General features: G+C 40.5%; 2 protein-coding genes and 1 non-coding gene across 10 annotated transcripts in view; all 3 read right to left on the bottom strand.

Moving 5' to 3' along the window:
* Positions 1 to 277, bottom strand: part of rgs12b (regulator of G protein signaling 12b) — a 55,555-nt gene extending 55,278 nt beyond the window's left edge. For both annotated transcript variants that reach the window (XM_077571417.1, XM_077571418.1), the window contains exon 1: positions 154 to 277. The gene's annotated coding sequence lies outside the window, so the exon portion shown is untranslated. The remainder of the gene's footprint in view (positions 1 to 153) is intronic.
* Positions 278 to 2,116: 1,839 nt separating this feature from the next.
* Positions 2,117 to 27,475, bottom strand: part of htt (huntingtin) — a 32,447-nt gene continuing 7,088 nt past the window's right edge. For 3 of the 7 annotated variants that reach the window (XM_077570643.1, XM_077570645.1, XM_077570647.1), the window contains 55 exons: positions 26,532 to 26,652; positions 26,331 to 26,446; positions 26,133 to 26,244; positions 25,730 to 25,867; positions 25,310 to 25,468; positions 24,276 to 24,373; positions 24,063 to 24,202; positions 23,372 to 23,435; positions 23,159 to 23,256; positions 22,841 to 22,987; positions 22,609 to 22,729; positions 22,379 to 22,524; positions 22,132 to 22,301; positions 21,735 to 21,958; positions 21,537 to 21,663; positions 20,621 to 20,745; positions 20,441 to 20,551; positions 20,276 to 20,353; positions 19,813 to 20,036; positions 19,614 to 19,692; positions 19,355 to 19,516; positions 19,226 to 19,281; positions 18,961 to 19,109; positions 18,739 to 18,875; positions 18,538 to 18,654; positions 18,255 to 18,377; positions 17,929 to 18,188; positions 16,966 to 17,108; positions 16,656 to 16,884; positions 16,359 to 16,500; positions 16,074 to 16,253; positions 15,751 to 15,927; positions 15,545 to 15,621; positions 14,531 to 14,666; positions 14,295 to 14,417; positions 13,972 to 14,179; positions 13,711 to 13,856; positions 13,458 to 13,635; positions 13,263 to 13,361; positions 12,964 to 13,148; positions 12,767 to 12,893; positions 12,570 to 12,673; positions 11,430 to 11,584; positions 11,229 to 11,368; positions 11,071 to 11,156; positions 10,854 to 10,984; positions 9,744 to 9,876; positions 9,474 to 9,629; positions 9,208 to 9,398; positions 9,011 to 9,125; positions 8,613 to 8,826; positions 6,473 to 6,692; positions 5,909 to 6,071; positions 5,640 to 5,800; positions 2,117 to 3,780 (listed from right to left, as the gene is read on the bottom strand). In XM_077570643.1, coding sequence (XP_077426769.1) covers positions 3,567 to 3,780; positions 5,640 to 5,800; positions 5,909 to 6,071; positions 6,473 to 6,692; positions 8,613 to 8,826; positions 9,011 to 9,125; positions 9,208 to 9,398; positions 9,474 to 9,629; positions 9,744 to 9,876; positions 10,854 to 10,984; positions 11,071 to 11,156; positions 11,229 to 11,368; positions 11,430 to 11,584; positions 12,570 to 12,673; positions 12,767 to 12,893; positions 12,964 to 13,148; positions 13,263 to 13,361; positions 13,458 to 13,635; positions 13,711 to 13,856; positions 13,972 to 14,179; positions 14,295 to 14,417; positions 14,531 to 14,666; positions 15,545 to 15,621; positions 15,751 to 15,927; positions 16,074 to 16,253; positions 16,359 to 16,500; positions 16,656 to 16,884; positions 16,966 to 17,108; positions 17,929 to 18,188; positions 18,255 to 18,377; positions 18,538 to 18,654; positions 18,739 to 18,875; positions 18,961 to 19,109; positions 19,226 to 19,281; positions 19,355 to 19,516; positions 19,614 to 19,692; positions 19,813 to 20,036; positions 20,276 to 20,353; positions 20,441 to 20,551; positions 20,621 to 20,745; positions 21,537 to 21,663; positions 21,735 to 21,958; positions 22,132 to 22,301; positions 22,379 to 22,524; positions 22,609 to 22,729; positions 22,841 to 22,987; positions 23,159 to 23,256; positions 23,372 to 23,435; positions 24,063 to 24,202; positions 24,276 to 24,373; positions 25,310 to 25,468; positions 25,730 to 25,867; positions 26,133 to 26,244; positions 26,331 to 26,446; positions 26,532 to 26,652 — 7,935 coding nt within the window. In that variant the 3' untranslated portion in view covers positions 2,117 to 3,566. The remainder of the gene's footprint in view (positions 3,781 to 5,639; positions 5,801 to 5,908; positions 6,072 to 6,472; positions 6,693 to 8,612; positions 8,827 to 9,010; positions 9,126 to 9,207; positions 9,399 to 9,473; positions 9,630 to 9,743; positions 9,877 to 10,853; positions 10,985 to 11,070; positions 11,157 to 11,228; positions 11,369 to 11,429; positions 11,585 to 12,569; positions 12,674 to 12,766; positions 12,894 to 12,963; positions 13,149 to 13,262; positions 13,362 to 13,457; positions 13,636 to 13,710; positions 13,857 to 13,971; positions 14,180 to 14,294; positions 14,418 to 14,530; positions 14,667 to 15,544; positions 15,622 to 15,750; positions 15,928 to 16,073; positions 16,254 to 16,358; positions 16,501 to 16,655; positions 16,885 to 16,965; positions 17,109 to 17,928; positions 18,189 to 18,254; positions 18,378 to 18,537; positions 18,655 to 18,738; positions 18,876 to 18,960; positions 19,110 to 19,225; positions 19,282 to 19,354; positions 19,517 to 19,613; positions 19,693 to 19,812; positions 20,037 to 20,275; positions 20,354 to 20,440; positions 20,552 to 20,620; positions 20,746 to 21,536; positions 21,664 to 21,734; positions 21,959 to 22,131; positions 22,302 to 22,378; positions 22,525 to 22,608; positions 22,730 to 22,840; positions 22,988 to 23,158; positions 23,257 to 23,371; positions 23,436 to 24,062; positions 24,203 to 24,275; positions 24,374 to 25,309; positions 25,469 to 25,729; positions 25,868 to 26,132; positions 26,245 to 26,330; positions 26,447 to 26,531; positions 26,653 to 27,475) is intronic. The other 4 variants (XM_077570646.1, XM_077570648.1, XM_077570649.1 and 1 more) reach the window with 3 other exon arrangements.
* On the bottom strand, positions 20,113 to 20,242 carry LOC144055843 (small Cajal body-specific RNA 14). The gene has a single exon (XR_013294945.1).

Raw genomic sequence — 27,475 nt, 5'->3', positions numbered from 1 at the left:
TAGGCAGGAAGGCTAAGCGGGGGCGAACAAGTCAAATTTATGAAGCTAAGTCAGCTAAGTCAAAGGTAGATTACTTTTTCTTTTTTTTCTTTTTTTTTTAAATGACGCAAAAGCAACAAACGGCCTGCGGGTGGCCAAGAGCGAATGACTTACTTGACGAATGACGGCTCCCAGATAGCATCCATAGTTTCGTAGCTAGGGACAGTTGGGTCAACTCATGGCCGATGGGTAAACAAAAGAAAAGGCTGCACCATCTGGCCAAGTCGCCTTACGAGGAGGAGGACTGGAGGAGGGGGGCAAGTTTAGAGTGGGCTGCTATGAGGAGGGACTGCATGTGGAAGGAAACATCCAAGTGGTCCAATAACGCTTAAAGTTGCTTCCCTTGTTGGCCCTATTAATGTACAGCGGATAGAAAAAGTCTACACACCACTGTCCAAATATGCCACGTTTTTGTGATTAAAAAATAATTATATAAATTAGACAAAGATAAATAATTTTATATATTTTTCAACCGTTGTCATTTATACTATTTATTGTGATCTGTCCAACACAATAGAAAAAAATATTTTTTTTCAAGAAGGGGAGTAAATAAATTGAAAATGTGGTTACAATAGTGTACACACCTTCTTATTCAGATACATTCAAACTTATGTTAAATGGGAGTCGGCAGCACACACCTGTCACCATTTAAAGGGCTTCTGACTAACCCCAACTAAACTTCAGCTGTTCTAGTAGGCTTTTTCAAACTTTTTTTTTTCTTGCTTGGAACTGTTCATAATCACCTCCACCTTGACTTGGGCCTAGGTTATATCTCAAGAAAAAAAGCCCCAAAACGTGATGCTGCCACTACCATGTTACACTGCATGTGTGATGTTCTTTAGTTAAAGGTAATTGCCATGGATTGTTGCTCAGTATCTGGATTGTCCCGTCATGATCTTGGCTCGGTGCCCAATAAAGCATATGGAAGCTGCCTGGTAATCCCCTCCACTTAATGCCTTTTAATCATCAGCACATTAATTAATAGGTGCTGCAAACTGTAGTCACACTTGCCAACGACATTAGGTACACCTGTACATTATAATAAGGGCGATTTTTAAACATAATATTCTTTGATTGGCACTTTTAGAGGCGTTTATTATAGTAGTTGTCATCATACTAGTTATCAGTTTGAATACACTCCACCCTACTGAGAAGTGTGTCTAATATTTTGGTTTACCAATGGCTTCTTGACCGGGGCCAAATTGTGCCCACTGCCCAGTGAGTGACTGTACGTCATAATGTATGCAGCATCATGCATATTAATGCTCCATAAATGTTTGTTTTATTGTTTGCCCAGCTTAACAATTAATTTCCTGTTTACCAAAAGCTCGTCCTTCTAATAGAACGGATGATGGTGTCACTTTACAATGGTTCAGTTTGAAACCAACACCCTGGAATGGAGTTATGACATCACAAATGTCATGCTTTCAAACATCTGTAAATAATTCGTCATTGACAGACTTAATGTGATCAAAATTGTAATTTGTTGAAAATAACTAGAAATCTTCCTGGATTTTTTTTGTAAGGGATTCCCAGCAGTGTGAAAGGAATCACAACTTTTGATTCATAATCAATAACGTCAATGTTTTTCTAAACTTTATGCATAGTCTTCACGGAAATATGATTTCAATGTGGTAGCGTGTTAGTCATAAAGACAATGATGTCATGTGGTTTAGGAGGATGTGAATAATTATTTTTTCGGGTAGGAAAAAATACCATAAGGATTGCGCATTGTGGAATTGGAAGGCGTTTAAAACTCAAGTAAATGCACCAAATCAAGCCAGTTTAACATCTTATTTTTTGTTGCTAACTTGTTCCCCAAATCACCACGTTTCTAGGTAATCGCATTACCTCCTGCAGGGTTCCCCAGTCACTCAGGCTTTTGCTCCTCTTACACCAAAGCAGACGCAATCACATAAAACATTTAAATCCTGTTTGGGAATAATTTCCTTTGACATTTTAAGCAGTACACGGTCACCTGAATGAGAATAAGATGACCTTTCAAGTGAAGAAAAGGAGGCTTATTTAATCTGCTTTAGGGGAGCGGTGGCACCTAAAACGTGAATTTCAATAACGGTCACATGACTTATTCATTTATTGTGTTAATACACGAGTTGACATTGGTCACACTTGAATTTGGAACATAACAATTAAGCATACAGTTTTCTTACTGTAGATGTTTATTACTTTTATGCTGCAGAATTCGCCCAACATCAAGAACAGGAGCTAGATAAATTTATATTCTGCAAGAATAATAATTAAAAAAAAAACCTCAACACAAGAAGAAGGAAACCACCTGCTGCGCTGTAACATTACCGACAATTCTTTTGATTTGTCAACGCTGCCGTTTGTTACCATGGTTACATGGCTGCCTTTGGATTGTGTTGCGTCCGATGCCACGCAACAGTGGTGGCAACCGTCGCCATAGAAATGGACGAAGGGCAATAATGCAAGAAGGTAGCAGTTAAGCATGCTTTCAAGCGTTCAGTGTACAGGACAGAATCCTTATCTAAGGCAAGTGTATGTACACAGTATGAAAGCCCAGCACAATGCCAGGCAACTCTTCATTGGACATTGTGCATTCTGTGGTCACATATCTTTCATATTCTGATCATATACATTTAAAAAATGAAAAGGAAAAAAAAAACACAACAACATACTGGTACTTTAAAACTCTTATCTTTGTACAATTCTATCATGCACAATGGCTTTCATATTAACTTTTTACAAGGTACAAGGGCAACATTTAAAGATGACCACATCATTTCCAGTCTTATTTAAACAATCACATTTTACATCCTGAGTGTTATAAAGAACAAGAGAAGGACACATGGAATCATGTCGGTGTACAGTTGGGGACCATCAGATTCTTTGATACAACTTAAAAAACAAAATGCAGTGTCATCAAAATGATAAAGAAAAACAATTTGGTATTTTTTTTGTCATTTAGTCTCTAATGTCTCAAAGATAACATAATTGTAGAAGCACTACAATTCTGTAATTCTATGTCACAAAACGTGTTTGTTTTTAACAGTGACAAGGTTTTTTTATTTTATTTTTTTTTTAATCTGTGTGCTTAGTAAAGTGACCACACAAGTTCATAGTTTTTTTGTTTTGTTTTTTAAATCTTTTAAAGAGAAGAAGTAGAGTTCTGCTATTACCACTTCCATGAAACAGGTGTGTGTGTGTGGGGGGGATACTGAAAAATAGATACGATACTTAAAATATAGTAAATACTTTGTTGTTTCCATGACTTCAACAACACTATTAAAGAAAGTGTAAGAGGGAAAATTTTGATAAATCATCTTATCTCATTATGCTTTAATCAAGGTGCTATTTTGGTAGGCCTGTCAAGGAAAGGCTTGTGGGCGCGTCTCATTCTTACACTTAAAATATTTTCTCTAACTTAAGAGGTTTGCGCCACCAGTAGATTATTTCCTTCCATCACACCCTCCCAGTGCCCTGACCACGTTTCTCCAAGAAACCCACTGGTCACCACTCGTGGGAGCCTCCGAGCCAAATCGGACTCAAAGTGTCGTATCCTGATGGATTGATTGCAGTGATCCCAGCAGCTGGTAGTAAGGACTTCCAGGTGAGGCCACGGTCTCAAAGACAGACTGGAAGGCCCTGCGGTCCAACTCCTCGTCAATTTGGTGCCGGTAGAAGTCCATGGCCACCAAGCAGAACAGGTTGACGTCAACCACTTCACTGGAACCCATTCTGCTGATGACGTGAGGAAGTCTGGTGTAGAAGGGGGTTAAAGACAACTAGACAAAATATCCATAGACTTTGAAGTGGCCTGCAGCAAACAGCACAAGTTCACTAGTAATTGAAACCCATCAACATATTTCCTTTGCGCCAAGATGCCTCAAGATTGCGCCAAGATGCCTCAAGATTACGCCAAACTAACTGTTTGGCCTGAGCACAAAAAAAAGCCACAACGTAAGTTTTTCTGAAAAACAAAACTTCAAAGATGACTCCCAAACCGCAGGGGTTCACTGCACACCAATATATTTGCTTGAAGACCTTGAGTTGCCGTTGGAACCAAAAACGTCAATTGACGTTAAGGACACACCCACTGTATACCGCCAATAACGTCAATTGACGTCAACTACGTTTTTTTTCCCCCCTCAATTGGCAGTGCAACGTCTTGTGCAGCGCTGCTTTGTGAATGGGGTTGGAAAATCCAAAAACACGCACTAACTATGGCCAGGATATGGCATCATTGTATCTCTTTCCAATGGGCTCCCGGGTATCAAATTACATGAAAACATGGTGGATTTTAGAAACTAGAATGTTACAAGGATGACGTGAATGATCAAAGCATTTGTCACATTAAATCTCATTCACAGAGCGTCACTAAACAAAAAATATTAGTGTCAAAGTCAATTGTTACGCAGAAAATGTATCTTTTCACAAAAAGTTAGTTTTCTCCTTATTTTTTCCATTTTCTTTTGGTGTCACTCAAATTACCTATTTTCAAATAGTGATTACTAAAGCACGGAATAAGGTAGAAACATACTTTTTTTTTTTTTTTTTTAAATGTTACTATGTTTATGTAGTCATAGCACACAATATTCTGTTTGCCTTGTAAGATGAGTGAAAATGCTCAAAATCGGCTGGCACTGTAGGGGTTGTTTTTGGGATAACAGAATGAGCTAATGACTGCAGTGAGAGAGCACTAATAATCATACATTTTATATTGCAAAAATGTAAATACCGAAGTCTAGTAAATATTTCCTTTTGTTGGAGAAAAAAAAACATCTTAGGTGGCGGCCATTTGCTGTCAACTGAAAATTAAATCCCAGTTGTTCAGAGCTCAGGTAACAACCAAAGACGACTAACCTGTTTCTAAAGCTGAGCCATGATCGGTCGTCAACTGAGAAACTGTGAAATCATTTTCAGTCGACAGCATGTGGCAAAACGGCCGCCCACTGAGATGGATAAAAACGGGTGGATTTTGTTCCTCAACTCATATTCCAAAAATGCAATAATGATCAGAAGTATTTAGACTAGTGGGGCTGCATAGAACATATTATTGTAAATAGATTTCGGGTTGACTTCTCCTTTAAAAGCAATGGTTAAAAGGCTTTAAATTTAAAAGCTGGTTAATGGTGAACCCCTGCATATTTATGGGCGAACATTCCCAAATTCAGATTTTTGAACCTATCCTCCATTATTTGCTGAAAAACTCACCTGTTCACTGAGTTTGTGCTCAGGCCAAAGCAATACAAGTATTACTTTGGCGCCTTCATGTGGCAGCTTCATGAATGAATGAACAATGTTAAGCTGAGTTGGAAACGAGACGCCATTCTGTGTTGAAAACTGCTTAATATTTGCGAAATGTAGTTGTTAACAATTACATGCACAATGGTACTTTTTATCTTTGAATGACAACGAATGAACAACTTCACACAAATAAGGGTTCAAAAACGTACTCAACATTTTATGTACAGTACCATCAATCCAACGGTTACTTTTAACTTTCCATCGTTGTTTTATAGAAGTGTTTTTCCCCTTTGTACCCTAATAATGGAATGCCTTCAAGATTGGGTGTTACTTCCAAAACCTACAATTTGCTCGGCCGTTAACAAGGATACAAGGCTGAGATCCACTGCGAGGTGGAAGCGGAGACAAAGAAGCAGGAGAGGCTCCACATAGCCATGGCCACCGGCGTTCTCTGCGTGAAGTTGGACAAGGACAGCAGCACCCAGTCTCTCACCATCGATGACTGGCCTGTAGCATGAAGTGTCTGGAAAACCTGCAAGAGAAGGATTTCATTTAAAGTAATTACAGCTATTCTCGCTCCCATTTGGCTCAAATGCATTGAATATTGATGAGATAAACGTTTGCCGATGATTCTACCAACCTTGTAAACAACTGTGGCCATGAACTGCGGATAGGGTTGCTGGTTGGACAGGAACTCTCCGATGACCTTGTTCATGACGTCTTGAGGCGGAAAGAAATCATCGAGGAACTGTGGAAGAATCCTTGACACTACCCGAGCCTCACTTGGCAAACCTTTTCGGATCCTGCAAACACGGCAATCCACATGAAGCGACGACAGACGGCAACCAATTAAATGTGTTGTTAAGCAAGCAGCACCCACTGAAAGACAAAACCAAGGACATCGAATGGTTCTAGTATACGGGTGTCAAACTTGTGGGCCAGGGCCCAGATCTGGCCCATCACATCATTACCTGGCCCAAATATTCTGTTCATGATTCTTGCCAAAAGCTGGTCCAAAATTGCAAACTGTCTTCACCTTTTAATAATAATAATAACTAACACACTTAGATTGTTTCATAGTCAAAACAGTCATTGCTAAAAGTGAGCTTGACACGCCTCCCTGTTCAGGTGGAATTTGAGATTCATCACATAAATGTGGTGTGTGTGTGTGTGTGTGTGTGTGTGAGAGAGAGAGCGTGTTTACCTGTCAAAGAGCACAGAGACCCTCTCCATGGCAACAATGATGGACTCGCTGTCCGGGGCCTGAGGGTCCGTCTGTGCGGGGCGACCGGCGGGGCTGGCTTTCTCCTTGCCTGAGGAGAAACCAACATGACCCGCCGTGACCCCCACCACATCCGCTACAGCAGAGCCAGAGTCAACCTGACCTCTAACCCCTGTGACTCCTGAACCGGACGCAAGCACCGCTGAGAGGACGACAGGGGAGGGTGGCACCAGTTAAACCAGTATGGCAAAAGGTTAGAGTAGGGACAGGGGGGGTTTCAGTGTAAATTTACTTGATATCAAAAAGACAAAAAAAATGGTGAAATTGTGGGAGGTGCTTTCATGGATTGAGAGATATTCAATTTCCTGAGAATTCTAGATTAGCACATTGTGAGCTGTATACACTTCAGCTTACTTTAACTGTAAAGCATAGTTAGATTGCACCTCCTAGGCAACTATTTGCGACAATGTGTTACTTGGCCAGTCAGTGCAAGGAGAACAAATGTAAGTATTGAGAGTTAGTAGGTGACGAAGTAGGGGTTAGAGGTAGGCTACAATAAAAGCTACCTTTTTTGGACACAAATCACATGCAGGAAGCAAACAGGAGTTTTCATTTTATAAACCATTGAAGCTATCCCGCCTGTCATGCAACAACTAATGCGACGGTGACAACAGGGGAGAAGTCATAAAAGTCATAAGTCATAAAAATGAAATGATCTCACAGCACAAGTACACAACCTGCATGCAATCAAAAAAGGCTAAGATCTTTAAGTTTAGATATGCATGCTTTAAAGTACCACTCTATGCAGACTGGACTATTAAACCAAAATTACTGAATGTAGGAGAGTGAATTTATAATGGCTTTTGAAGGTGAGAGTAGCCACAGTACCAAGTATCGAGTTTGTATTTTGTGCAAGAGATGTACATTTGGCTGGATTTACACTACAGGTTCAATTTAGTGACAATTCAGATATTTTGGCTGCCAAGTGTTTGGAAATGCGTGAAGTAGCGTATAAAATTATTTTCTAAATACAAAGTGGATTAGAAGTCAAGGAGACTGATATTTGAAGCGGACATTCATTTTCAGTAAAAAAAAAGGGGGGGGGGGTTTAATATTGGCGTAAATAAAAAAAATACAAATGCTAGTCTTGATTTTGTTAAATTTTTTCACTTTTCAAAATGTAGTTTAGACTATAGACTTCATTTTAAATTTCTAAAAAATAAAATGTTCAGGGAGCTCCAAGGTTATCAGTACGTCTTAAAAAATTAAATGGAAACTTCAACAAGGAAATTACTCTATAGCTGTATAGTTTTCAATAATAAATATTTTTTTGTCGAATTTTTAAAATACCTGAAATCTTAAAACTTCCACATTCCTTTGTTTTAATGTCAAACAAAAACAAAAGGTTCCAAATGTTCCCAGGGTCAGCAGCATCTCTTATAGAAATTTTAAATAAATAATTCCTTGAGATTAAAATGGTTTGAGATTTACCTATTGTCGGCCGTCGTTTTTAAAAAAAAAGAAAAGAAAAACTATACCGATATTTGTCAAAATGCCCAATATCAGCAATATTAGGTCTATCCCTGATACCTGCCAATACAGCCTACACAGACAAATCATATCTACGCTGCCAATGCCAGCCTGACATCAACAAAACACGTCTGTCGCTGACATATTCACACCTGTGTCTGCCCAATCGCAAACACACGCGCTGTAAATCCAAAAGATAAAATAGTACGTCATATGTAATGGTCTAAATAAGGTACATTAGATTTGCATATTCTAAAATAATAGCAGATGACGGGTGTCGGAGTCTTGCCAGGGGTAACTTCATTTAAATCATTTAGGGGGAGCGTCAGTCCAGGCCAACTAAATGGTATGTAAAGGTTCATATTTTTCATCATCTACATCTATGTTGTTGCTGACCAGTGCTGACACTTGTGTAGTTATTGGCATCCAATTTGGATGTCTCCATATGCAGTGAATATAAACAGTCATATTGAATGAGTCACTTGAAAAGTACAGTACATTCAAATATGGCTTACGAAGAATAAAAAAAACACTATATCGAAATTGGGCACTGAATCTGTAGTTAAAAATCCAGCCCTCAAGTCATGCTTACCGGTGTACATGCAGGTGAGCATGAGGCCCAGGGCAGCCATGGCTCGGTGAGGTGACGGCATGTTGACTCTGTCGACACTCAGTTTGACAAGTGCCTCTCCATCCACACGAGACAGCTGCTCAGACAGCAAGAGACGCTCCAGACCCCGCAGCACACAGTGATAGATCACTGAGGGGGTGGAGTCCTCGCTGGCTGACACCATCACACCGCACACCTTGAAACACACAAATGCAGGAAAAGCACAGGATTAAAGCTTGAGGCACAATATCAGACACAGGAAAGCATTCATCGGCAAATCCAATCTGTGGGGAATGTCTCAGTTAAATCACAACTCATGTTATGTCAATGCAATCATATGGAACAGTCTTCGGGACCATAATACAACGGCTTACATCTACCTGTATAATTGCAGCAATGAACTCAGATCCTACATCTAGAGGGTAGTTCTCCATCATGTAGAAGGCCACGGCACACATCACCAGGACATGCTGCTGGTTATGCAGGTTCACACAGCTGCAAAACGCAGAGGAGTTCTCTTGCTGTAAATAATGGATTCACATGGAACATGCCACCAACTGATAAACGTAACACTAACTGCGCAATAGCCCTTAGGTTGGACAGCAGGTACTCAGAGATGGTCGGGATCAGCTGCTTTGCCGTGTCATCGAGAAGGTCACACTCCAGGACGTACAGCACCCCGTGAAGAGCACCCATGCGGCTGGGCAGGTGTGTGCTGCGCAGGGTTGTCTCTAACAAGCGACAAACTGGTTCTGCGATCACTTTGTCCTGAAGGAACATGATTTTTATTTTTTGAGTTCCTTCTACTCGGTATTTATAACTAATCGGAGTGACGATGCTCACCATGCCCAGCACGGCAGCTGCCTTGCAGATAGCAGGCACCAAGTACTGATTAAGGATCTCATCCTCTGGTGGGTGAAGCTTCTGCAGCTCCATGAGGGTGGAGAACATCATGTCAAACTGGTTCCTCTCTGTGAAGAGGTCTGACACCGCCAGCAGCTGCCAAGAACAGAACGATAGGAGTAGATGGCAGTAGTCATTAGGCCTATAATTTGAGTTATTGGATTGACAATAAGATTGTAGTCATATCCGTGTGTGTGCATTATGGCTTACCGATCGGACCACTTCGCTGACGAGTATGGTTGGTGTTTTCCGGTTACTTGGAGAGCTTGGGATAAGCCACTGGCTGTAGAGCTCCAGAAGAAACTGGGAACAAGAGTGAATGTCCACCCCTGCGCGATGTTTTCTGAAAGCGCATGCAGATGGAGGTCAGGGCTGTTTTCATCAACGATGACAAAAGGATTTTGTTGACGCCAATGCGGTGGTGAGGAACTAAACATGACACTTGGATGACAAAATCATGATAATGCGAAATGCAAATGGTCATAGATGTTCTGTTAGATCTCATCTCATTGTTTTGTGTCAAGTTAAATGTATTGAGTAACAGGTGAGGGCTACCATAGCCAACTAATGTTCTTTCCTCTTAACATATTTTACACACATTAGCTGATAATCAGTTTGTGATCAATTTCATGGTATTCAATATTCTGCATAACACCTGGTGCAAATGGGTTGTTAGCTAGCTTCAGGCTGATTTTAGTTTTGTTGTTCTAATATCAATACATGAGTTTATGTGTGTTAGCTACTGTTAAGTGTAGAACATGCAAGGATTTTGACTCGGCAGCAAGTGTAAGGCGTCAAAATTGTCAGACTGACCCTAGTTTGAGTGACTGTCTAAATCGCGAAGTAGCAATTTAGACGTATTAAGGCATTTTAGACCTTTTGTTGACCCCACACAAAAAACAAGCAAACCCAAGTACAAGTACAGATATTTTAAGTTTTTGGTCATTTGTTGAGACAAAGATAAAAAAATCTTAAGTGAAGGGTGGATGCTAGTCATGTGATTATAAGACGTCATATTTTTTGTTTTGCTTATTAAGGCCATTTTATTTTTCTAATGTACTATTATTAAAATTCTGAAATGATAAACTCATTAATTATTTAAAAATATTAAAAAAAAGTGGCTAAAACTTAACTCAGACCTTGAAGTTTATTGACTAAAACCTCTGAGTTTTTGTTGACTTATCTCATAAAGATGACTAAAACGTGACTAATAACCATTTTCGTGCAAACTAAAATGGCTGCCAAAAACAAAACGTTTGATAGATGCATGTTTTCAGTGTAAATAGATCAACTGCGTGCATCTAAAATGATTCATAATACCGAGAGTTAACTGGCGATAAAGGTGGGGAGGTGGGTGCTGGCGTATCTGCTTCATCTTCCTCGTCTTCGCCCCATTCTTCCTCCCGCAATGGGGTGATATTATTTCCTAACCACACTGAATGAATGGACACCTGTAGAGAAGTGACCAACAAAATAAAATACCTCAAATCTATTTAAAAAATTCATAAGAAGAAGATTGAATAAAGAGGCCTGTAACCTGTCCCAGTTTGTAGTCCATGTTTCCCATCTCACGCTCTGTGTTGATCTGAAGCAGCAACTTTTCATGACTGATCAACATCCCTGCTGAAAGAGAATACAGTCAATTATTTTTAATGTAACGAAAAAAAGTAACCTGCATGCAGTATTGTTGTCTACCTGCTGAGGCGGCAGACAAAGAGGGGACAGGGTCCCAAGCATGGTAAGGGTGATGTGTGTGAATGTTGTCCCTCTTGGAAACAAGCGCTTGTATTTCTCTCTCAACCTCACCCCGGATCACTGCCAGCTTCCTTCCAAACCTGGCCACAAAGTCAAACAATTAAACCGAATGACGCTGGAAAAAGAAAAAAACTAATGTACCGTGTCTCCAGGGCCTTGAGGCTCTTATTGCGAGGCTGCTGTTCCAGACAGCTGACAGCAGGGTTGCCTGCAGTGGGCAGCATCATGGCACCCAGCACCAGGCTGGTGATGGCCTGCACTGCCAACACATTCAACTGTGTACGCTCTAAATCCTCCTACAATGCCAATCAGATGCAGAAAAGCTGATGATCATCAAGCATATAAAGCTACATGTACAAGGGAGTGCTAAGACTTTAAAGAATGAACATCTTTCTGTACTACATTGAATTCTAATATCAATTAACATTAGCACTAGTGTTAATTTTGTGAACAAAAACTAAGCAAAAATAATTTCGGCAACACATTTTTCTGACTAAAAGACAAGACAAAAATGTACTTCACTTAATCAAAGTTGGAAAAACGAGACAAAAATTATATGATTTTGTAAAATCTTGTCTCTGCCAATCTGTCATGTGACACACAGTGACACACCCCCTTTCAAATCTGCAGTTAGCGAGTGCAACATGCACACGGGACAGACAGGGGGTGGATACATGGTGAAAGGTTAAAAATAAATTAATAAATTATAGTTATAATGTAACATTAATCCAACGGCTATAATGTTCCAACAATAATGTTAATCCGACCGCTAACTAATGCTGGCTAACTTACTAGCTCATAGCATGGAGCCATAGTAGCCACTTGTTGATATACTTTAATTGTGTGTGAAAAAGATGAGCGTAAATTTTATGTGAAATAGTTTTAGATCTGAAATGTTCAACATTATCTGCTGATAGTTTTTTGTTGACTAAAACTAGATTAATAAAATAGTTTTCTTGGACTAAAATAAAGACTAAAATGCTAGGTTTTTAGGTGATTAAAAATGTACTAAATAAAAACGGGATGAGGTAGACCAACTGGAAATATTCAACAAAACGTCTTACTTACGGTTAGGATTTGCACATAAAGCATGGAAAAATGTTATATTAATGAAACATTAAGCCTTAATATTTTATTTCAGTGCTGTTCAAACATGAAAACGACTGCAACCTGGTACTAGGCAATTCACACCCCTACCAATTATGATACAAACTAACAAGTATGATTGAAACTGGACTAAAACTGAGACTAATGGCTGATAAAATGAACACTAATTAGCACCTCTTGCTGTGTGTCCTCCTCCTGATCCATTGTGATTGGTTGGGTGACCAGCACGCCCAGCAAAGTGGCCCAGGTCTCCTCAAACTGAGTCCTGCTACTCCAGCCTAAGACAGTCACAAAATGTTCATTAAAAAAAAAAAATAGACATGAGGGCTAATGTAATAAGATGCAGAAGCCAATTGTCAATTTTTAGATACCAAGTATGTTTATGCGGTACAGGAACTCTCTGAAGACATCCTTTTCTTGTAGAAAGTCTACAGGAATCTCAGGCAATGCTGTACCAAACTCCCCCTCAGGCTGTGGGGACCATCCTAGTTTCCAAACCTGTGGAGTTTTGACAAAGGATTGTAACACACTTCTCCACTGCACAAACACAAATGTATAAAACACTGACCAGTGGAGGAACCCGAGTGAAGCTGTTCACCAGTGGCAGTCGGGCAATGCTGATCACAATGTTGCGCAAGGTTGGCGTCAGAAAAGCAGGGATTGCACTGTTTTTGTGATGCCCTAAGGAAAGAACGCTCTGTAGGCCTTCCACCAGCTCTGCCATGATCTCACATGCTTGCCATTCACAATTATCTGCAAACAAAAAAGATGATCATATTTCCTCACAGCTTTGTTCAGTAAAGCAAAGCCATTGTTTCAATTAATATGGATTTGCTTGACAACTTAATTAGAACAGTAAATCCTCACATTTTGTGTGTACGGAATCCATTTCATCTCCTTCAGCATCTTTGGCTAACTTTTTCTTCTTCTCTGGGAGCAGAAGTTGGTCTCCAGGGCTCACAGCCACTTAAATGCAAAAACATAAGGAACCATTAAAAAGAGATGTACCAGCAATAAGTCAAGAGAAATCCACACACACAAAAATACCGCCGCTTTCCTTACCGGCGACAAGAATGAGACGCAAGCAGTAGATGAGGGAACACGTGCGTGTCGTGTATTCCGGGGTGGACAGTTTGTTCCAAATGCAAGTTTGCTGCAGAGCCAGGCACAGACAAGCCAGAGCCCACTGCAGGTCCACACTCAGAGGTAACTGATCCTGGAGCAGGCGCCAAACTAGCACCTGGATCACGGAAAAGAAATCAGTGCTGGCCCCAAGTGAAAACCAAACAAATAGGATGCAGATTTGAATTTTTACCTCAGTGGCAGTGCAAGTGAAAGTAGTTATGAGGTCTTCTTTGTCACAAAGAATGCGGAATGAGGATGGTAGCTGGTTGACACAGAGGAGGTACTGGGAGAGAGCTCTACAGAGGGCTAAAACCTTGGGGTAAAAACCTGGCTCATCTGAAAGCATAGCAAGACATGACAATCTGAAAAAGCATATATTAGAAATACTTTATCAAACATTTGAAAGGTAATCAAGCGCTACAAAACATGCTCACGTCACTCAGTTTCTTACCATAGACATCAGCCAGTTGGGTCCAGTAAGACTGTGGCTCGGAAGTTGGTAAAAAGGAGCGGTGTGGGGCGGGAAGTGACTGTATAACTCCAGCAAGTTGCTCTAAGGTCACCTGCAACGCCGTCTCCAACAAGAGTGGGCCCTGACCTCGTGTTAGCCGCTGAACACCCATGCTCAGGCATGGACACAGCAGACTCCGGTTGAATGTCTGTCATTGTAAAGGGAATACGTGTTTTTTTAAATATTGGCAGGAAAAAATAGCCAACAATGGAAATTATGAAAAATATAAAATAGAATATCTGCTTAATGCACATGCTACTTACTTCACATCTCATAATGCTGAAAAGATCAGGGGCAGGCAGCTTGGTAAGGAGTTCAGTTGTCTCCAACAGAGACATATCTCCACGAAGACAACACTGAGACTTCACCAGGGTCACATACCACTCCTAGCAAAAATGCATTTAAAAAAAAACACATATTTTCCATTTACAGTATTTTTTTTTTTTTTATGTGAAGTTAATGTATTTAAAAAAATATATTCGGATTCCACAATCCACACCTTATCTGCATTGACCAGTTCAGGGGCAGGGGGTGGATGTCCATCTAAGGGGTGTGATGTCACTGGAGGTGCTGGGCTACTAGTTTTAGCAACAGTGGCTCGAAACCTGTCCAGCAGGGAGTAAAACCTCTGGTGCCTGTGATGAGAAAAAAAAAAAAAAAAGAGCATTGTGAAATTGTGTGTAGATGCTTATGACTCACAACCTAGAGAGAAAATCAGTCAATGATTGTAATTAAATGTAATGCATTCTTCTATCAAGTAAATACTGTGTGTGCACTGTGCAGTGAACCCTACATATTCGCTTTGCTATTCACGAATTATTATTTTTTTAAATATGCATGGCATTTATTTTTTGTAGAACCTATCCAAAGCTATTTGCTGAACTCAGTCATGTTTTTTGGGGCTCTGAAGATTGATCTTAAGATGCCACCAAAACCTTGTCTTAAGGCCTCTCTATACCAATCCGACGTCGGAAGTCCGGAAGTGACTGGGTGTCTGTATATATACGTATCTGATCATCATGTCAGAGCCGGAACATCTAGGTGGTGTTTTCGGCCAATTCAACATATTGAATCAGCATCGGGCGGTCGTGATATTTGCTCACTCTGATTGGCTGTTAGCTAGCGATTCAGCGCACTTGACAAGAACAGGAAATTACAAATGCGGATAAATGGTGACCTTTACAATTTCATTCATTTTCACATATCACCTTTTGCTTTTGGGTGTACACTACAGTGTCTGGAAATTACACAATACTCTGAAAAGATGAGAGCGCATCGTAAAAAAGAAAAAAGAAAAAAAGAAGTATGCTTTGTTTAGGTTTTTACAATATATCCTGCCCCGTAGAGTTTTTCAGTTGCATTTTTCCAACAATGAGGAACAGTCTTTCTTCTTTAAATTATTACCTTCACATGTAATGTTGAAAGATGAGTTCATTATCAATTATTTGCACTTTTCCCACTAGTTGCAGCAGAGTTCCTATCCAAGACTTACTGTACTGCAAAAGCGCATTACCTCTGAGCCAGGCTACTGATTTGGAGGTATTCCTGGATTCTGTCTAGTTCCTCCACAGGCAGCTGGGCTATACTGTTCTGAAGAGCAGAAAATTGGATTATTTGAAACTACATCATCAAAATAACTTGTAGGTAATACAATCTGTGTGCCACAAAAAAAACCTTCAGTTTTTATTTCTAACAATAACAAAAAAACTTTGTAACAACCTGTAACGTTTCTGCCAACAGCATCTCCACCCTACGACAAGCCAACGTGTCCACCATTCGGGCCAAAACCCTGAAGGGCGTGCTCAGCATCTTGTCCACATAGAGCATCAGCAGGGAACCAGACTGGCTCAGGTGGATGCCTTCTAAACATTGCAGTGTCTTCTTCAACATGGTAGGCTGCAAAGAAAGATGTAGGGGAAAGATTTTTAATAAGACAAAAAATAGATAACAATTGAGGGGTAAATGTTTACAGTGCTGATTAAATATGCATATTTTTGTACCATTGTCAGAGTAAGACTGAAACGATGACTATTACTCCTTACATTAGTCAGGTTGTAGCAGCGGGACTGAATAGCTTGGATGAAGAGACCGCTGGCAGCTGAATTTCGGTGCACGGCGCTGATGAAATCCTGCACGGGGGGCTCGTGGGAAAGGCTGATGAGGTCACTCACATGGTTAACTACCAGCCAAGTTAGATGCTCTGAGTCATGGAGGTTCTGACACTGCAAAAAAAAGTTGTAAATGTTATTATGCAGGAGTAAATCATTTCTATTGTGAATTGAGACAAATTGCCATGTAAGCATTCTGTTGTAATCAAACAGGCTCACCACATAATCACAGAAAAGGATGAGGGCTCCTCTGCGGACAATCTCTCTGTTGATCATGGCAAACAGGGACACAGGATTCTCATCATCACCTTCACCTGAAGAGTGAGGGCTGAGCAGTTTCGTGCATGATCTGCTGTTTCTCCTGATGGAAAAAAATCAGCAGGGGTGGGAGCGTTAAGTTCATGTCAATTTCAAAATAAAATTATTGATTTGTCTACCTCCCTGATTATAACTTAGCCAACATACTGCATGTGACATTTATTATGTGCTTGGGCACATAATTAAGACTGTTCTTACCTTGGTGTCTGGTGAACCGCAGCCCACCAGGAGTAGTTTGTGTAGTTGATGAGGAGGAGAACTTGGCACCAGAGCAGCACCAGGGAGGGGTGGGTGGTGATCAGGCCCTGCACCATGCTATTAAGGGTCTCTAAATGGTAGTAAAGGCCAGCCTCCGAATCATTCTGGCCACTGGCACCCTCATCTTTTAGGAGGAGGCTGGCTGCAGCTGTGATCCTACGAAACATTCCTGTATAGAAGGAAAAAAACGGACAAGGCTAAAAGACGCGGTTCATAGTCATAAATAGATTCAAATTTGATAAACACGTACCACTTTTGAAGATGTGTATTAAACACATGAGCAGTGTACCCAGCTGCTGGCAATAGAAAGTGTGTTGCTGCTCCGTAATGTCCACTTTAATTTGTTTGCAGGAAATTTCATCCAGCAGCACTCCAACCATTTGGAGCAAGAATCTAAGGCAAAGACAACACCAAAATATAGCTAAAAGTCAACAGGTAAAAACACAAAAAACAACTACGTCCAGAAGGCTGTATACTCTAAGGTCAATAATTAGAGTTGGGTTAAAAAAAAAAATTGAATAATCTATATCGAATCGATTTTCTTTTTTGAGCTTGATATTGATTTATAAAACCCCTGAATCAATTATTTTAATATCTCGTTTTCTCTTACATTCGTAAGACAATAACATTTTAAAGGCCTTTTTTTTGGTATCTTACCGTTTTGTTCACATGAATTTAAAAGTATTTTCTTACATTTATGAAAGACCTGACTTATTGCACTTTATGACAATTCAGAATCTTCAGAAACAATTATAAAATTTGAATTGTAAAAATATTTCCTTCTCATTCTTGCTGATGTCAATATTTGTGTAGCACTTAAGTGATTATAACAGGTTACTTTGCTTAATAAACTAAATCATTTAATCAGTTACTGCCTCTACAAAATTGTATTTGTAATTTAATGTTTGTGGAGTTTTTATCATGTCATTGATATTCAAGAAGAATTGATGTTTCATAATCAATCAATATTGAATTGAATCAAATCGGGAAAAAATCTAATCAAATTGAACTCTTGTGAATCGAATGAGGAAATTAGAATTGATACCCAGCCAGATCAATAATCACATATTACCTAAATTAAAAAATGTAATTGCAGCTCTCAACACAAACTATGCATACGTTACCAAGTCACAGTCAATAACTTTATCCCCCAAAAAGTTGTTCATATTTCAAGGAGCCCAAAACATTGGCATGCATCTATTTTCACACAAACCTGGCAAATGTTTCCTCGGGTAGAACTTTCTCTGAATCACCATTAGGTTCTTGACTAGCAAAGGAATCCAAAGAGGGTGGGCCAGTTGGAGAGGGGCTCTGTTGATAAAGGCGACGGACAGTGTTGCAGGAAAGAAGATGTGGGGAAAGGGAGAGCTCGTGGACTCGTGATAAAACAATGTCCTCAGTTGACTGAGAGACAAGAACCCTGAGCACTGCCAGGATACCAGAAACCCAAAGTTGGACTGTAGTCACTGACGCCTGAAGGAAAGGTGCATGGATTAAAGTTAATAACTGGAAAGTACTGATCAAATTGTGATTTCTCACCATGGTACCCGGAACAACGAACATGCTTTTGAGTAGCATATCCACAGGCCTGAGAGAAGAAGGTGCTACACTCTCAAAAAGAGTGTTCAAAACACCCAAAGCTTCAGGAGAATCCAAATGCATCTATTGGAATTAAACACGCAATTTGTGAAAATGGCAACAGATGGGACCAAAATATATCGTCAGTTCCATAAATATTGGGACAGCTACACGTGTTGTAAGCCAAAAAAGATTTTGTATTAATGTCCCAATATTTATTTAATTTGTGCCGCCCATGTGTTACCTGCTGCTTGGCAATCATGGGAAGTATGACATCTGCAATCTGCCTAGACAACCTCTTCCACTTGTCCTCATTTTCTTTGTGACACTGCTGCAGAACAAGGATGAACATCTCCAAAACCTACATTACAAATGACAAAAATACATGTAGTCAAGCCTGGATAGCTTGAGATGACATTGCCGAGCCTTCTTGAAAACCGAATACCTGGTGGTACTGAACAAGTCTGAGCAGCATCGAGACCACCACTTCTTTCTGCGTATCCAACTCTTTGCCTGCATCTGCCTTGTTGGAGCCCCTCAAGACAAACAGGTCATGAACTATCGGCTGCAGGGCAGGGATAGCTTCACAGGAAACGGGAAATCATGTATCGGAATTATTTATCAGAGATCAATTTTCATTGTACTTGCAAACGTGTGTAACTCTTACCGTGTGTAACAGCTTTCCTACCACTGGCCATTATGCCATCACACAGCTGGATGATTTTGGGGATACTGATTATTTGCTTGGAATGGTAACGTTCGTAAGACAGCAGCACCAGGAAGAAAAAGATGTTTGGTATGACTGCCTCTGAATCTCTTTAAAAGAAAAAAATCATAAAACAAACAGGTAAATAGCTTTGTCATATATTATAAAGTTTTGTACATCAAAATACAAATGGATATATTTGTTTGTGATACTTTGGCAAACTTACCTAAATTGTCCCACTTCAATATATTCAAACTGCTTCAGGACAAACCCTATGAACACCTACATCAGAAAAAAAAAAAGGTTGTTGAGAGAGAATAACCCACGGCGCTAAATTGAGATTTGTCTGTTGAACCTGATCAGAGTCCAGCAGGCAGTAGTTGACTCTGAGCTGCACAAGTTGTGCCAAAAGGTCCAGAACTTGTCTCTGCAGAGCCACAGAGGTGCTGGTTGTGTACTGCTTTAAAGCTTTAATCACAAGCGGCTCAAAGAGACGGATGTGGTTGTGGATGGCATTCTGCGAAGACAATTTCAGAACAGCAGGATATTAAAAAAAAAAAATACAACTAGACAGTGTCTCAGGGTAATTTTAACGATATATGATCAAGTACTACCTTGTCACCTCTGTGGCGTGTTGCATTTGCAATGTTCGACCGTAGTTGATTTGATGCTTTCTGCATCACATCAAACCATCTGGAAGTGGACAAAGAAGCCACAAATTCATGAGGCATCCTTGATGCTACAGATTTGAGCCCACAGACACAAAAAAATACAATTCATTTTCCTGCATCAGGTCTGTATGTTTCAACCCACCCCGAGGCATCCTGCTCTTGCTCAGCCTGCACCATGTTACGGAGACTGGCATCAGCCAGAGCCTGCGTGAAGTGTGTGTATGGTGCCATGAAACAGTAGTGGTACAGGCCTGGCCTCAGGCTAGACGAGCCAAGCCGGAGCACCTTGCCTTGGGCACGGCTGGGTCCGCTCAGGACGCCTTCATATTGGGATGCCAAGTTGGTTCCAAACAGTGTCTTTAACAACTGAAGGAGAACAGATTACATGAAGTAAGCAATGGAATGCTTTTGTCCAATTATGTCATTTTAAAGTAGATTATAGAATGTATGGAACCATCGCACAGGGAAGCCAACGTCTTTACAGGCCCTGTCGGCAGGATCCAGCCTTACTCTATGTGGAGTCTCTGGTGGCAACACACTGCTCAGTGGTGCAACCATATGACGACATCCACACACAATCGAGTATAGCTACACCGCAAACTGACCTGCTGAACACAAACTGTAGCCATGGTAGGTTCTCGCGAGAAGCAGGACTTGAGATAGCCTAAAATTTCCTCCACACACTACATATGGGGGGAGAAAAAGTAAATCTGAAATGGATTCCAAAGAGTTCAGTAATGTAAAAATCAGGTCAGCTTCAAGAAAAATACTTTGCTGATGTCATGAAGTGTGGCCAGTTCAAGCAGTTGAGAAAGAACATCCAAGGCAGCACGAAGGAAGCCGCCAAACTTCTCGTGGCTACTGTGAAGGTCCAACGTCACCTAAGAGAAACGGTGCAAATAACAATCACGTTTCTGTTATGTCAGTGAGTAATTTTAAAAGTTATATACCTTATAGTTGGCATGAGTTGCTTTGAGGACATCGTAGAGCTTGAGGTAGGGTGGCAAGTTGTAGAAGTTGCCAAGAGTATTAGACTTGTTGACTGTTGTTCCACTTGTGCTGTCAGCAGTTCTGCCTGCTCCCCCAAACACACACCAAAAAACCCACAACTTTAGTGTTTGCGAGAGATAGACCGATTATCAGCCGGGCCGATTATCAGCCTTTTTTATGAATCTGAAAGCCGATAAAGCTGGCATCTCACTGAGCGGTGAATGCTTGCGAACGTAGCAAATTTGGGGTTTTCATCAGGATTTGTAAGATGTTCACTGACAGTTTACTTGTTGCAAAGAAATTTTGAACATGTTCAGACACATTTTCACTGTCCGCGAATATCTTTTGAAATCTTTTACAAACCCTGACTAAACCCCCAAATTAGCTACATTCGCATGCATTTGTCGCTTAGTGAGATTAATTCAGATTTATGTATTATTTAAATTTCCACTTTACTTTATAAAAGATGATACTGACACTGGAAACCCCCAAACACTTTTTTTTTATTTTTAAAAATGAAAGATTTTTGTTAAAATGAAGAAATTATGTTCAAATTTTGGAAAACTTTATTTACAGTAGAACATTTTAGGGAACTATTTACTTGCTTAGTTTTTAATTGAGTTTAACACATGGTGATGACCTGGGAAGCTCCCTGCAATTTTTTAAAATATTTTTTAAACAAAGCTGTCTATTCTTTATATATTTAAAATTAAAAGAAAAACCTTAAAATAATTTAAAATTAGAAAAGCTGTTTTAACAAACATACTTAATGGCATTTCAACAAAGTTATTTTTTTTTAATTTAAAAAAACATATCGGTCTATCTACTAGTGTTTACAGTGCATGAAGGAGGATTGTTTTCTTATGTGTTGCGTACCTGCGTTGATTTCATTGCTTTTCTTTGGGCTCAAAGGCACAGCACTGGGATCAGCAGCCTCCTTCTCTTTGCCCTTCCTGCGAATGGGACTGAGTGAGGGTGTGTTGGTCAGGGAAGGCAGTGTGGCCTGCAGGAAGAGGAAGTATAAAACAATTCAGTCACTTGAAAGGAAGTTATCTCCAGAGACGAAATTCGAACCTTAACTGCTGGTCCTGGGGGAGTGTCATCCAGCACATGGGCACAGATGTTGAGAACTTTCAGAAGGTGGAAAAAAAGCTGGTCCACCATTGTCACCATGGAGCGCTCTGACAATGCTGCCCAGGGTTCTTCCATCTTATTTGGACCTCCACTAGGATAAGAACTGCCACTGCTTCCTTCTTCCTCTCCAGCCCAGGGGTTGCGCATGCATTTAGGAGCCACCGCTTAAATTAAGAAGGTGATGTGTAAATGATTTAATACTACCCATTAATGTACACTAGCTGCGACGCACATGCACAAATACAGGTGACATTTGTGTTTGCACAACGAATATGCATTTTTGGAAGAAATTTGAAGTCATATAATATAATCTTTGTGATTTGAATGCATTACTGACCAGCAAGCAGGTTGCCAGCTAGCAACAAGGCATCCTGGTGTGCAGAGAGGTCAAGTGGGAACCAGGCAGATGACAACAAGGAAAGCACCATGTTGGCCATACCCACTGTTAGGGTTCTTTGCTCCACATCAGGTGCGGAGGAGTTTGGAGTATTGCTGGCCTGGGACAGACTAAATCAGAAAAATAAAATAAAATCATCAGAAACATATAAGAGGAAAATGCTTTGTGGACATGCATGTTCACAAACCTTAAGGCCCGGCCCCTGCTGCGGTTCAGAGTGGCTCGAGATGAAGCCGAACTGATGGAGTTAACGTAGCCACAGTGCCAGCCTGTGCTCCACGTGCACACTGGAAAATTGGACGCCAGGAGACACAGTGCCTCACAGCAGCCAAACTTAAAAGAAAAATATATATGACAAATGACATTTTGAGTTGTTAAAATATTTAAGAGTATCTATCTACGCATGTGAAAGCTTACAGTCAGGGCCTTCGAGGTAGAGGAGGTGAAAGCATGGGAGATAGCGGTCACTACTCGAGACAAGTTGTTTTCCACTGTGACGTCAGACACCGTGTTTGATAGATTAAAACCCCGATAAGTCCTGTTAGACAGAAAATAGCTGGATTTTGTAATAAGCTACAGGTTACAATGGATACAAATTAATACGATGGACTTCAGCAAAACATCGCTTGCATCTATGTGGCAGATCTACCTTGTAATGGTGCTCACTGTGAATTGTGAGGGGGGTTGTGCCTCGTGCATCAGCAGCTGCAGGTAAACTGTACTCTGGTCTCGGGCAATAGCGACAACAGGGTCCGTTTGGCCCTGGTCACAGTCATAAAACAATCTCGATACGAGCCTGATGGATGAAGCGGGGACATGATGAAGGGAAACATTTAATCAAATCCTCTATCTTGCGTATACAGCCAGCAACAAGGATTGTGGAACATTCAAATAGCATTGAATTAAGGCAAGTGACACCATTTAGAGAGAAAATATTAATGAGTCAATAGTACAAGTAAAAGCATACCTGCTGACAGCAGAAGCTGCCACATGGCGGACTCTCGGGTCATCATCACCCAACAGACGAATGACTACATTTAGAACCCGCTCCTGCAGTCGAAGACGCTAACATGAAGACAAAAATAAAGACGCATTAGAGGACTACTTGCAACTTATAAATCTACGAAGAAAAACAACTTTTCTAACAACTAAAGCAGAAAAAGGAATGTCTCAAAAATACCCCAGTATAGTGATGATCGCCTTTGTGCAAAGTTTCAGTCTTCCTCTCTAGGAAATTGACTAACCTAGAAGGACAGTGGGGAAAAGAATATTTCAGGTTATTTTCCTCTTTAACTCTTTTACTGCCAAAAACGTTAAATGACGTTTAGTAAAAACCTACGGAGGGCCGCCAAGGACGTTCTCCAATTATTATTTTTTTTGGGGGGGGGAAACGGGTGGAGGAAAGCCTTGCCCAGCTGTGGTGAAAGTTTCAAGCAGATCTAGTTAGCCTAATGACTATTTTTGGCCCCTAGATGGCAGCGATGACTCTCTTTTGACAAGATTGGGTAGGCGTCAGTAAAAGACGTGAGGCGGAGCTAGAGGGGACAATGGCTGGGGAAGGGAAGCGAAAATGGCGACCGGTTGCAAGCAGCTCACGCTTGAGCATTTGTTGATTACTGAAAAACGGAATAAGGTAGAAACAAAAAAAAAATTCCTGATGAAAGATGAGAGAGTTCAATCTTTCATTTGGTAGTATGTGTGTTTCTATAGTCCAAACACAACATTTTCTGTGGACCTTGAAAGATCAGTCAAAATGCTTAAATCGGCTGGCACTGGCGGCCTCCCTTTTCTGAAAACGTCTGGCAGTCAAAGAGTTAAAATACTTATTTTAATTGAGACCACACAAAAAAAAAAAAATCGAAAACACTTGCCGAAAATCCATCTCCGCCAGGGTCTCCAACAGTTCAGTGCGGACAAGCCAGTAGGATGAGTCTGTCAGGGCCAGCAGGTCGATCACCAACTGCAGGCCCAGATCGCTTAGCGTACTACTGCATACGGTCATGAGGCAGTGCTGAAAAACACATGTGTTTAAAAAATAAATAAATAAGGTTCAGCACTACACACATGGACACACAAAAACTTACCCTGACTGCAAAGCAAGCCATCTTGCAGGTTACTGAAGATTCATCTTTTAGAGAGTTTCTCAGCAACGGCACTAAGTCCACCAGGGACAAAGGGTTACCTGAAAAGGATTAGCTGACTAGTGATGACAAATTCTAAACGGTTCTCTGGGTGCCATCTTACATCAGCACCAAGGAATAACACCGGAATCTGACTTTTGGATTCAAGTTTGTGAAAACGCATTTAAAATGACAAAACACACAAATTTACAACTTATCCAATATAAAATTATTCATAGAACATACATTACTCAATATATGATGAAGAAAATGGGACTCTCAGACTCCGACATTTGTCTCCAATGTTTACAAAACACTACAGACACTTATGTTCATGCGTTATGGTTATGTACTCCGGTTATGTATTTCTGGACTAAAGTCTTAGAAAAACTTTCCGCTATCTTGGACTGTAGGATACCTTTATCTCCAAACTTGTGTTTGCTAGGTGACCTAACAACAACTGACTTACCACATAAACAATTTCAATCTACACTTGTAGCCCTTACTATCGCTAAAAAAACAATTCTTGTTAACTGGAAAAATAAACAAACTCTGAATATCGACCAATGGTCTAACCTCCTCATAAATCACATTTTAATGGAAAAAATATCTGCCTCAAATAAAAACCAAATATCTAAATTTATAGAAACATGCTCTACGTATATAGAATTTTTTAACCTAATTCTGGTTACTTAATTCTGCCTGTTAGCGAGCGCCACCACATCGTGATAACTTACATTGATGTTTCTGCATTTGGCAATTTATTATTATATTATATTATTAGTATGGGATTTTTTTAAATAGGTTTTAGGTGAACTAATGAATACAAACACACTCGCACGCACGCACATGCACATGCAAAAAAAAAAAAAAATATATATATATAAATATATATAAAAAAAAAAAAGGGAGAGCAATGATGACATGTCAAATCGAATGAACAATACTGAGCTCTCCAGTAAAAAAAAAAAGGAATAACAATGCAAAAACACACTGACCTGTTGCGCTCTGCACACTGGCCAGCCAGGTGTGTATGTTGTAACGAGTTTTCGTGAGTGCAGCCTGAATAATGGCTGCACAGACGATGGCTGTGGCACCTCGAATCTGTGGGTCTCCGTGATGAATTAGGCCCAGCACGTCACTGACATACTGCTGCTCTGGAAAGACATCGTAAGGGAGGAGGCTCAAAGGCTAATCTTGGCAACAACTTGGTGCTTGTGGATATTCTCATTCGTTCAGGTCTTTGTCTGCAATTGACTGCTCTGTCTTAGATGACATTTCATTCTCATCCAATAAGGCTTCATCAATTCATGCAACAAGGTTTGGTTAGGACAGACCAAGCTGAGTTGGTGTGGAAAACGCAACTATTTATGGGATTCAAACTCTGTGAAAAATACTTATTCAATATACTTCTTTACCTTCCACTGGAATGCCGTCCAGCGGCTCCAGGTAGAGGGAATTAAAGAAGGCTTCAGGAAGCAGTGCCCCAGCTGCTCCAATGCAACTCACCGCCAGAGCCTTTACACTCACTCGTACCTCCTTGTCAGGGATCACACCTAGCGATACAAACGCAAACAAAATCTATTGAGGAGAGGAGGAGTGTTAGGTGGGTTCTTCTTCTTCCTTAACCATAGGTCTGCCGAGAGCTCTTTTGAGCACGGTATGGACATAATCAGGCAATGTGCCTTAATTGGCCAAGACACACGGAGCACTGTGCTTGCATTGAACATTTGCATTTCGGGTCCACGTGACGCAGATTTTGTATCCCGGACCTTTCCAGAGTGCATCGATTATTTTTTTTTAACTTCACTTCATACTCACCATTCTTTTGTCCTGTCAATAGGAAAGAAGCTGCAAGAAGCCTGACACAGTGCATGAGGGGCTCCGCACCCTGGTCTGTATAATGTCCAATCGGACCATTTATACTTGATGGCTGATGAGGCATAAAGTACATGTAATATTATTTTACTTTCACTTACATTGTGAAAGACAAACGTGACATGAACAGTGTCAAGTTACCTTGATGTCAGCTTCGATTTCTGTGGGTTCCTCCTTTGGGATGAAGCGGTCCACACTGCTGTCAGAACTCTGCCGATTGTGACCTTTTTGGCCGAAGAGGTGTGGTTTGCTCAAAGCTGCGCACAAACACCCACAGTGACAAATATCCTTGAATCATTTCTTTAGGTATCTATGTGTGTGCGCGCTTATAATATAACATACCCAGTGCCGATGGGAGAAAAGAGATTTCCTCTTGGGATGAAGGTGCTGGTGCTTCATCATCTTCATCCTGCAGAGTTCCGATCTGCATCCCAGAGTACTGGCTCTCGCTGCCGTCCAGCACCTTTTGAAGTAAAACCTTTTCAGTAAATGACACTATGAAATGCAACCAATCACACCAGAAGAATAACTGCAGCCATTCGGAATGTGAGCAATTTGACCAACAAGAAACCCTCCAACAGAGCTAGTAACGATTGGACAGCCGTCTCTCTGTTGCAACTGTAAAGTAGCATTCAGGCTGGGCAGAAATAGAATCAGAATCATTTTTACTGACATATATTGATTAATCCATGCCTCACAAAATTCCCCTCCCAATTCAGTATCAATTCTGCAAGTACTCTGAATTGTTTCACCACTTGGCTCAGCACATTGTGCAGAAAATCAACGTGAAACAGGGAGGAATGCACGACCTTGAGACCCCTCGTCAACTTTGGCTACCACAATAAACTAAAGGAAGACCCAGCTTTTGGTCCCCAAGCTGTTTGACTTTTAAATAAATGCCAGCTACATTTAACATGGCTTTCCAAAACATCAACATGTTTTTTTGCGCCACATGAACTTAAGAACAATGCAGGAAGATTTTCCTATTAAAATGATGAGTCGGGTACAATCAATAATGGCTTTTGTTGGTGTATTTGGTTTCTGATTGAACGTTAGCCTGTAGGCACCTCTTGGATATTCATGGGTAAACATTAAGGGTGTGCCCAAAAAATTGATTCTCATAAGAATTGCGATTTTCATTAAGTACGATTCAGAATCGATTTTAGATGTCCCAAAATCAATTTATTTAAATTATTTTATATTGTCTTGCCTTTGTCTGTGTGTGCCTTTATTTAGAGCGCTGTTCATGTTGTACCCAGTTTAGCCACTGAGGGGCATTGTGGTTC

The sequence above is a fragment of the Vanacampus margaritifer genome, chromosome 7 (assembly GCF_051991255.1).
Source record: "Vanacampus margaritifer isolate UIUO_Vmar chromosome 7, RoL_Vmar_1.0, whole genome shotgun sequence".
Lineage (NCBI taxonomy): Eukaryota > Metazoa > Chordata > Actinopteri > Syngnathiformes > Syngnathidae > Vanacampus > Vanacampus margaritifer.
The sequence above is the reverse complement of the archived record's forward strand: the minus strand, read 5'-3'. Positions and strand labels throughout refer to the sequence as shown.